A 10,999-nucleotide genomic window follows, 5' to 3' on the forward strand; every position below is an offset into this window, starting at 1 on the left:
GAAGAAGATGTCTAACCTATCGAATAGAGGGGTAAAGAGAGAGATACTTGAAAGTACAATAAAGAGAGGTATGTTGAAAGAGTTACATTTTCTTTGTAGCCCTCACCCTGGCCTTACATTACAAACTTAATAAAGACCTATTGATTCCTGGTGATAGTTTCTATTCTATCCGGGGAGCTAATGATGAAGTGAGAATGATGGCTATGCATGAATGTGAGGATGGATAATGCGGTGGAATTGTGTTTTGAATTAACTTTTGGACTTGAATGATCTTGAATGATTCCTTTGAATTACAGACTTTAGATAATTTTTGAAGCAATAAATTTTGTAAATCAAACCAATGCTTGTTTTAATTATCTTTTCTTTTCTTCTTTGATCGAGGTTGAGCAAAGTTTAAGTTTGAGGGTATTTGATAAGTGTTATTTTTATGTGATTTTTATCAGTCTTTTATTTATGAAAAGTGTCATTTTCTCTTCAATACTATTGATTTTATTTTATTTCTACATATTTTTATTTATTTTCTTGGATTTAAAGGAATGAGAAGATTTAGTATAAAATGAGAGCATTTTGGTACAAAAAAATATGCCACGGATCAAGACCGATGAGAGGCAATGAGATCTGAAGAGAGCGGATGAGATTTGGGCGAGGAGAGGGCCGTGTGGTCTTTGTGACCTCCACGTTAGTTATATTCAGCACACACGACATCTACTCAGTGGAATAATTCCTACCGACTAGGATCAATTTGCTGCTGACCACCAAATTTGAGTTCTGAAATCAATCTATTGGTGACCAAATCCTCTCGAACTCCGCAATTCAAGCCATATATCACTGAATCTTCCATTTTAGATAATTTCATTATTCTTGGGATAATTTTCTTTTATGTTAACATATATCTTTAGAAATTATTTTCTAGATTTTTAGGCTAGATTGTTATAGCAGTTATCTTGTTTCCAGATTTGAATTTCAACATCTATTTAATCTCGACTTGTGGGATGAGAGTTGAGAGTTTTTATGTCTTAGAGTCTGAGTCTAAGTTTAGAGTTCCAGTTTTTATTATTGAAGTGTTCTTTCGAGAAGGCGGAACTGGAGAGCAGAGGCGAGAGCCGAATGTTTCATCAACCGACTTTAACAAAGAACATCAGTTTTATTCTTTTTCTATTTAATTTCATTATGAACTAATTCCATTTTCTAGAGATTTGATGTAGCCTAGCACTGAACACACAGTTTATATTCCAAGTTATTTTACTTTCAATATTTCCATGATTGAGTGTTTATTCCTTGTTCTTAATACTTACAATTTTCTAACTAACTATTGTTCAATCTATTGAATCACAATGAGTCTGAGAGGTGATTTGTGATTAAAACTCTAGGATTAAACACCATTAGTTGAGCAAAAGCAGAGATGTTTTACCTCGACTAGTGTGATTTTCAAGAAAAATCTAAATAACTTAATGAGTCTCCAATTAGTTAAATTCACATAGAGATATGGAGTTATTAGTTGAAGATATTTTTGGTATTGTTCGAGAGAAAATATTGAGTAGTTAAAGGATTTTTATCATGAATTTGGGATAATTGAGATTCTATAACATGAAAGAATAAACTGTGTGAGATTTTCTAGGTAAAGTTAAACGCTCTAGATCTATTCTTATTATTTTTAAAATCTTATTTTTAATATGCTTTTCTTCAGTTTAATTTAGATAAATCATTCTTCAAATTTCAATTTTCTAAATAGTAATTAATTTAGTCAATTTCAGTATTCAATAATATAATTATTCCATGTGGGTACGATAACCGTTTTCTTTCAAATATTTTACTACTTGTTACGATTTTGTACACTTGCAGATTATATTTTTAAGCAAACACTATATGCTTTAATTTCTCTGGTACAAGAATTAGTTGAAATTTTACATGTACGTTGTGAATATCATATTGCTTAGTAACATGCTAGGTTGCATGCAACATGCATTAACCATACAGAATATAATATGTTAAAGATTGTTACATGTTTCGACATTTCAATGACTGTTAATTAGTCAACATAGAGTCGGGGGCACATCACACAAAATTCATTTTTTGTGTTCCTGGCGACATTTTCAAACAATATGTTTTTATTGTTTACGGTGAAATCTGATGGTCCATATATATGCCAAAATGTTTTTATTGTTTCAAACAATGAATAGTAAGTCAAAATTACTTTCTTTATCGTCATCGATAGTTCAATTAATCTCCCCATGTAATCTTGATAATCATGGTTACATGTTTTAAACTTAATTAGATCGTGACCATTTTCCAATATCATAAAGTGAATGAGACTAATTAAGGAATTTATTCTAACAATTATGCTACATACAGTCACTTCTGCGTGCTCATTTTGCACTGATCTATTAATGTGGTGAAACTCAATATTTATTTTATATTAAAAAAAAGTGACGCAACCAATCACATCAATGAAATACGTAAAAAGTAGGTAAAAGTAACTGCATAAAGATTTTTTTTTTATTTTTTTCAAATGATTTTAATCTTGGCATCGCTTATTTACATAGTATCAACTAAAACAATTAATTTGCCTTAACCTTAATTGGTTGTGGAAGTAATCTTTGCGCATTAATGATCTGATCATTATTTTATGCCTAGCTTGTTCCAAAAAAAAAAACCTCACGTGTTGTGATTTCATGCTATTGAGACACGCACGGACAAATCCCATTTCTCTCTTTAAAAGCTCTCTCGATCTGGAGTCTCCGCCCTCCGGCCCTTCATTTCCAACCTCCTTAGGCTTAGAAACAATTTTAATTTTTTATTTTTATAATTACTTGGTCGTTCTTGGTTTTCCAAGTACAATATTGAAAATGGATTTAGGACGATCGGGCCACCTAATTCGTCGACATGTATGCATGCATGCATGCATGCACATTAACAGTTAGCTACTACTAGATCAACTTAGTTGAAGCTGGAGATCTACAAAATAAGACAAGTGGCTTCATAGAAAAAGGCATGTACGCGAGCTACACGCTCATCTACCAAAAAGTATTTCCTTAATTAGTCATGACTGTGTACACATGATATAACTAGCACTTAGCAAAACATTTTCTACCTATTTTTGCTACAAGAAAAATGAGCATTTATGATAAGTTATTTGCGACGAAAATAAATATTTGTAAAAATGATAGACTCATTTTAACAAGAAATAATAAGTTTTATAAGAATAACTGACACCAAATAAATAGTTTTTTGTAGTGTTTTGTAGATTAAACAATGGGTGTCATGTTCATTATGATCACCAATTTATAAACCTGTGACCTTTTAAATTTTAATTAAATACAAACATTATAGAAAGGTTCCTTTTATTAGTAAATACAAAAAATTGGATTTTTCAAAAATGTCCCTATTTAATCAATAATATTGATTAATACGTTTGAGCTTAAAAAAGGAACAAGCTAGATCTGAAATGCAGGGCATCACATTAAATATAAGCTAATTATCTTAGTTTTTAATCCTTTAATATAAAACTAATAATTTGATCAGTATTAATAAAGACTTTTGGATATCACCTTTTCCAAATGAACAAGAAGAAAGAGAGCTACAGTTTACAGATATTTATTTAAGAGTAATGTTATTCATTATCTCAATTTTCATCTTTCTCTCATCATTGCATGCATGATGTGCCATTAAATGATTGAAAACTATTTATTCTATCTCACTAATTGTGAATCTATTATTTAATGTCACATTATGAGATGATGAGAGATGATGAGAAAATAGATAATGAATAGATTTTTTCTTAATTTAATTGGTAGCAAAATTGAATGATATACTTGTTGGCTCAACCACCATATAATGATATATAAAACTCAATTTGATGTAGGCAATATATATCTATTATTTCTTTACACCACTTGCACTTATTAAATTAGATCTATATATAAAGGTAAAGTTGCTTTATATCTTCTTCCATTCCCTCAATAAAGAAATAGATTATAAGCTTTACGTGCATTGATCAGGATGATGCAAGCGCGCTCCCACTTGCTCTCAGAAACCATTGCTTGGCTTCAAAAGTTTCTTTCCAAATCCACTAATTTCTTTTTGTTAATTCTATGATATTAAATACTATATATCCTGTCATCTATTTCTCTTGCATGTTCGATCTCTTTTTTCATTAAATTTACGTATGCGATGAGGCTGTCACCTTGATTTTCAATTTTGCATGCATTGCTAGCTAATCATTATTGAGAAAAAGGAGTTAATTAAAACCGCATGGCCTGCATAGGGCTCAGTTTGGAATTACATGCACCCTGCAGGCTTGGCTTGGAGCATCAGGCAGTAAGCGATTAAATTTGGACTGCTGTTGTTGGACTAAAACAAAGCCTAATTTTATAATCGTTGAAAGTGAAAGGGTGACTGTTTGGACAGCCTGTAGCTTAACCAGACATGGGGAACATGAAACCAACTTCACTGTACACTGATAAGCTTAAATGAAAAAAATATATCATGCATGTTAGATAATCAAATGCTTCCTGCTTTTTTCTTTCCCATTTCTTTTTTTAAGTGTTCACACAACACATATATATATATATATATATATTTATATAATAGGTAGAGTTTAAATTTACATTTGGAAACTTGATCTGCCTTTACATAAAATATCGTCAGCTGAGGAAACCGCACAGTGGTTTGTAATTGGTTCAAACCTGTCGGATAGAAAGAAACTGTGGAATCCTTTCAAACTTCGCAAAACCGCAACTTCTGCTGTAAACATTGCGATGACAGGTCTATGATCAGACATCTTTAGTTGATCACCCCTTGTGTATATGTGCTGCTTTAAACCGTTTCCATACCAAATTATCCGATCACACCTAAAAGAACATGCACAAGAGAAGTACATGACCGACCTTATAATTAATTTAATTCCTTTAATTAATATCATTGATTTCTCAGTTAATTTATTCAGAAAGAATATATTTACCATGCAGGAGCACGTCTTTTTTCGCCCCTTTTGCCTTCATGACTTCCATAATATATATCAGAATTCGGATAATATTTGTAAGTGGGAGCAAATTTAATCGTTCCTTCATGCCAATCGTGGAATACTTGGCCATCCATGAGCTCCATCCTCAGCTAATTAAGTGTCATTCCAGTTCATAACAAAAAATAGAAAGAAATACCAATTCATTCATAAAACAAAAAAGAAAAAAAAAAGAAAAAAAAAGAAAATTTTCCTTGTTAATTAATTGGCCGGGTACGTACCTGATCATTGTCTAGTAACGCATTCCATTCTTCTCTTTCTGCTAATAATCTTGTTGTTGCTTCTGGTAGAGAAATTCTATAATTCAAGTCCCCAAGAAAGATAACCATGCTGCACTGAACCAAGCATGATTAGTGTTGAGGAATAATTCTATATTGCTTATGAATAAGGTCTTAGACATATTTATAAGGAATGAATAATCATCTCTTGTTGAACCGGTTTTATGAGATGAGTTAAGCCCATAAATTTCTTCATGGTATCAGAATCTGTTACAGGACGAAATGGGGGCCCACATTACTTATCCCGTGACAAAAACTAGGAAAAATATTGCATGTGCGTGAGGGAGGGTGTTGAGGAATAATTCTACATTGTCTGTGGATAAGGTCTTGGACATGTTAATAAGGAATGAGTAATCTTCTCTTATTGAATCTATTTTATGAGATGAGTTAGGCCCATAAATTTCTTCAATTAGATGACATCACCAAGATATTCTAGAGAAATAATTCTATACTTCAAGAACTTTATAACAGTAATAGCTGGTTTAATTAGCAACCATTTTTGACTCACTTACGGCAATTGATATATTAAATATTCTTTAAACAAGTAGTACTATTGATCGAGATTGAAAAAGAAACCCCACAAAAGACCACATATAAAACAACCAGGAAACAATTTTATAACTTTGACGGCCATAATTAAATCTAGTTAAAAGAAGAAATTCAATTGGAAGTAATAATTAATTTAATTGGTGATTGTGACAAAAGAAACATCGATCCAGACAATTATGCCCATAACGAATTGGTTTGGACTATTTTGACAAATGTAGTTTAATTACGTACTCATGATCAAGAATCTTTCGCGGCAAATCAAGTGAAGGGCCTCTAGGGAAGCTTGTCCGAGATAATATTTCAGCTACATTAGAGTTTCTATACTTTTCATCTCCTTCTCTACCCCCTGAAGCGAGATGAATGCATACAAAGCAGAAGCTTGTTTCATGTAGCCGAAATCTAACAGACACGGCACCCTGCAAATTAACCAAGAGTACTTTTGAAATGGAAATCGGAGATCATGAAAGAGTTTTCCAAAGCTCTATCTAGTGATGATAATCGCTCCAAATATGGATGATAAGAGAGTTACGTACTTCTGAAGTACTAATTTGATTCCCTATATATATGCGTACGTTTCAAATAAATGATATATGCGAAAATGGTATTACTTTGATAAACACCCAGCACCAGGTAAACATTGCAACAATTCGTAATTTTCAAGGAAGTTACCTTATTCCCAAGGCAGCCCATGACGCCGCAGCCTACACAAGAGACACTTGGATGCCGGATGAACGGACGAAGACTTCTTCGAACCCAAACTGATATAAGTATCCCAACCATTTGCTTACTTACGATACACTGGAAGTCTTGTGGAACGCCGCTTTCCATTGTCTTTCCAATATTTTCTACAGCACATTGACTTTGCATTTTTTGTAGATCATGATCATCATGTTGTTCTTTGTCCCGGAAGCGTGTTTTCATGTTGAGGGCTTCTCTAATCAAGGAATTCCATTTCATTGATATTTTACTATTCTCTGATCCTAATACATTTGACGCTTTCAGAGGCACGATTTCTTGAAACCTGAATAAAGAATACAATCAAATATGGAAACAGTTAAACTTATGAAAGTCGCGACAGGATATTAAGTTGAACTTCTCGTTCCTTATTTTGGTTTCATTATTTTAACTTAACTTCTCGTACGTTTCTCTTTATCTTATTTGTACTTTTTTTCTTAGATTATTGGAGGTGGTGTAAAAATACCCAAAAACATAAATGTCACAGGAAGTGTTGCATGAATCGATCAAATCTACTATATTCAAATCATCATGTGGTGCAACCCCGCCAACGTTCCAAGTACCAACGAATACCCTGAACAGAGAGAGAAGGGAAGAAAGTAAAAAACTAAATCAGATTGTATCTTTATATATATATATATATATATATATATATATATAAAATAGTTGCATATATACATATTAGAGGTTACTTTAAGGTCTGGTGCTGTGGGAAATAGCATTGAGTGGTCACTTACTTGTGAACATGCTTTTGATGATTAAAGATGGTCTTAGGGCTTATGGATGATTGCTCAGAGCTCGGAATTTCCAGAAAGGTTTCCGTACTATTGTTCGGAAAATCTGTGACAAAATTGCTGCTTCCCAATCTCTTCTTGAGGATCTTGTTGGCTATTAATATAGGCCACATGATCTAAAAAGGATGTGTAATCGTTAGCTAATTATAATCATGCAAACAAAAAGAAAAAGAAAATAAAGCAGTGGAATCCAGGAGGATAAACTAATATAAGAGAGATCAGAAAGAGAGAGAGAGAGAGAGAGAGAGAGAGAGAGGAGGGTGGTGCTCACTTCTCCATGCATTCCTGACATGGTAAGACGAGAGAGAGGCTATCTTGACCGGGGTCTGTGAAGGTCAGAGGCCAGGAAAGAAATGGTAGAGATCATGTTCAAGAAGCAGAGAGAGACCACAACACGTTTTGGATGAACGAAACTCTTAAAGAGTGACGGAGATGATGATTCATCGGCGGATAATCAAGTTGCTTGAAAAATGTTTAATTATGAACTTTTTCCATCAGAGAGAGAGAGAGAGAGAGAGAGAAGAAAACTGCATGCGTTTGCTGGCTTGATTTTTCTGTTTGTTGGGCCAAATTATATGATCTTATGTTTTTGAGATTGGTTTGAGAGGGTGCAAGTGGGGTGGTCCAGGACAAAATATACAAATTTAGTAGCTATTGCTCTCAACGTGAAAAACCATGCTTTGCTGACGTGGCAATAGGCTAGCTATATATTGATCAAGATTTTTCCTTCAATAATGTTTTCAATGTTGTCGTTGCCCTAAGTAATGGAATATTATTCTATATATTGTTTACGACTCCTAGTGGTTAAATAAAATTAGTGTGGTATCAATGGTGGAGATCATATTTTTTTTAAATAACTCAAAGCTGGTTAATAATTAGAAGAAACAAGATAAACATATAAATTGAGTCATACTATATTATTGACTATTTAATATTATTTAAAATAAATAATGTGAAATTCAGTACTGTTACGATCCTATGCACATCGGTCAGCCTGGTTTGGCAATCAAGAGTATTTCAACTACTCTCAAACACTCTCACTACGCATACCTATATGCACCATTTCCTTATAAGCCGATTTTCAAGAGTATTAAATTCTACCTATTGGGTTCATAACATTCACTTCATATATTTTTGTCTCCCACTTAAAAAAAAAAAGAAAAATTACTTATCTATACGTGATTGATCAAGACTGCGATGTTTAAGATCTAATATTGTATTATTCAAACCGGATCACTTGAGGGACGCCTACGGCTTCTTGCCGTTTAGGCCCTTCTTGTGATCTGTTCGGAACGGGTATATAGGATATTGCAGCTACTATATATGGTCATGTGTTAACTAGTTAGGAAAGCCACCCTTGGTTGTCCCTTCTTACCCTTTTTTACAACAAAATATTGTACAAATTGCTGCATATATATCCCAGTTCACTATACTTACGTGAAGGAGAAATTTGTTGTCCTTTGTATATATCTTCTGCATATATAGGAATTTGCCACCAGTTATCGTGTAGGTCCAAAAGATGCTGCCAATTAAGTTGGCGTACATATTTAGAGCAAACGATTAGACAATGATCTGTAGTGCATACCTTTCAATATTGGAGATGGTGACCCCTGAAATAATATTAGCAAATAGCATTAACATCCAACCAAACGTGAAAAAGGCTTAAATGGTTTTAGCCCTAACTATATATACCAGTCATCGTACGCGCGTACTTTACACTATAGAGGACGTACAGTCTAATTTTACTTTATAGTTTACTACACACATATATATATGTTATATATTAATGATGGTTTAATAATTATCTTATCATAATTAATTAACAATCTAATTGTAGCTTAATTAGCATACAAACATTTCCACGGACACTAAACTATCCCATGCCGAATCATGAGTATACATATTGTAATGTTGTATGGATATAAATATGCATTAACAAGAGCGGCCAGCTGAGTCAGATCAAGATTCGGTGTGAACGTGGTACATGAGGAGCCACGGGAACCAAATCATCAGTAGTTGCCTAGTTGGTGTTTTTAACCTTTTTTTTTTTTTTTCATTTTAATTTAGCTAGGTAGATAGATAGCATTCCAATAAGTCGTTTGTTTGTTTCAACGTATATAGTTTTCAAGAAAATATTGAAGACAAGATTAACACGCACTACAAGAAATTACTCACTGCAACAAATCGTGGTTTTTGGGATAGAAATTTTTCTCGCAAATACTATTTGGTAGTAAATAATTATGTTTTGTCACCAAACTCACGTTGTTAGAAAATTCTTACCGCAAATAATTATATTGGACCATTTTATTTGTCGCGATTTACAATCTATGAAAATTAAAGAATTTTTTCTACAAAATTAAGCTCATAAAAAAAGTTTGTACATAATATTTTTTTACGATGACATATGAATTCATTAGTGACGGAATTGGTTGGTAACAAAAAATTTACAGTTCTCACGAATACTATTTGGTAGCAAATAATTACGTTTTGCCACCAAATTCATGTCATTAGAAAAGTCTCGCCGCAAATAATTATATTGGACCATTTTCCATTTGTCATGAGTTAAAATCTGTGAAACTTAAAGACTTTTTCCCACAAATTAAGATCATCAGAGAAAGTTTCCACAATATATTTTGTTACGATGACATATGCATTCATTAGTGACAGAATGTTTGCCGTCAATTATTTTTGTCAAAATGATTATTTTTTATTTAAATGAGTATATTCGCGTTGCAAATATTATTTTTTGTCGCAAATAACTCATCACAATTAATACTCATTTTTCTTGTAGTGATATGCGAGTTTGTATTATTAAATACTAGTGTGATCTTTAATGGTAAAGATAATTTCTAGAAACAATTACGAAATAGTTAAGAATAAAGAGTATATGTAAGAGAAAAAAAAGGAGATAAGATATCAAATAAGGTAGAAAGAAAAACAAGTAAGAAAAATAATTCAGAGAAGGGTTATATATAGTTTATATAAAATTATGTTTCGATTCGATCAGTACTGTTAGGAAGACAATTAAGAATTTAATTTTATATCTTGTAATATGGACAAAGTTTCCTTTAAACTGTGTTGGATGAAGTTTACTCCAAACTAATCTATGAATATATCCACTGTCCATTAAGCATCTGAAAAGCACATACTATTTTAAAAGCCTAACTTTATAAAAATTGCCCTCTTGAAGGAAATCTTAGAGATAGAAAATTCATAACTTCCGTTTGAAATCTCTTTAGATTAAAAGGAGGGATCCTCAGGAAAAAAATGATAGCGCCACGTGACAGTGATGAGTTACCTACGTGGCAGATACTAGAGTGCCACATGGCAACTCTAGAACTCCCTTAGAGCATTAGATTAGTTATCCCAATCTTTAAAATTTTATTAATATATAACTTTTTTACTTTTAATTAATCACTCAAAACTTGAATTCTATATTGGATTAGCCATCACACTCTCTATAATAATTAAATATTATTATCTTTTATTATTTATATTTGTTTAATTAATATTTATTTTTAAATGCTTCATTATTTTATTTTCATAATCTCCAATAACATCCAACAATCATATTCATTTTCATTTTCACAATCCAACAATCTATAAAATAAAAATCTCATACG

General features: G+C 32.3%; 1 protein-coding gene across 1 annotated transcript; it reads right to left on the reverse strand.

Annotated features, from left to right (window-relative positions):
* Positions 1 to 4,603: 4,603 nt before the first annotated feature.
* LOC108999392 (type IV inositol polyphosphate 5-phosphatase 9) lies at positions 4,604 to 7,744 on the reverse strand. Its single transcript, XM_018976288.1, has 8 exons — positions 7,648 to 7,744; positions 7,320 to 7,492; positions 7,049 to 7,156; positions 6,517 to 6,868; positions 6,079 to 6,263; positions 5,242 to 5,350; positions 4,961 to 5,112; positions 4,604 to 4,850 (listed from the first exon to the last, which is right to left on the reverse strand). Exons 1-8 carry the CDS (start codon positions 7,666 to 7,668, stop codon positions 4,604 to 4,606), a joined length of 1,347 nt encoding a protein of 448 aa, XP_018831833.1. The 5' UTR covers positions 7,669 to 7,744.
* Positions 7,745 to 10,999: the final 3,255 nt, after the last annotated feature.

Source organism: Juglans regia, chromosome 16, assembly GCF_001411555.2.
Source record: "Juglans regia cultivar Chandler chromosome 16, Walnut 2.0, whole genome shotgun sequence".
Lineage (NCBI taxonomy): Eukaryota > Viridiplantae > Streptophyta > Magnoliopsida > Fagales > Juglandaceae > Juglans > Juglans regia.

Coding starts and splice junctions, on each gene's coding strand:
- LOC108999392 (XM_018976288.1), bottom strand. CDS start 7,668: ATGTCAGGAATGCATGGAGAA. Junction 5,113..5,241: donor CGTTACTAGACAATGATCAG/GTACGTACCCGG, acceptor ACACTTAATTAG/CTGAGGATGGAGCTCATGGA. Junction 4,851..4,960: donor AAAAGACGTGCTCCTGCATG/GTAAATATATTC, acceptor ATGTTCTTTTAG/GTGTGATCGGATAATTTGGT.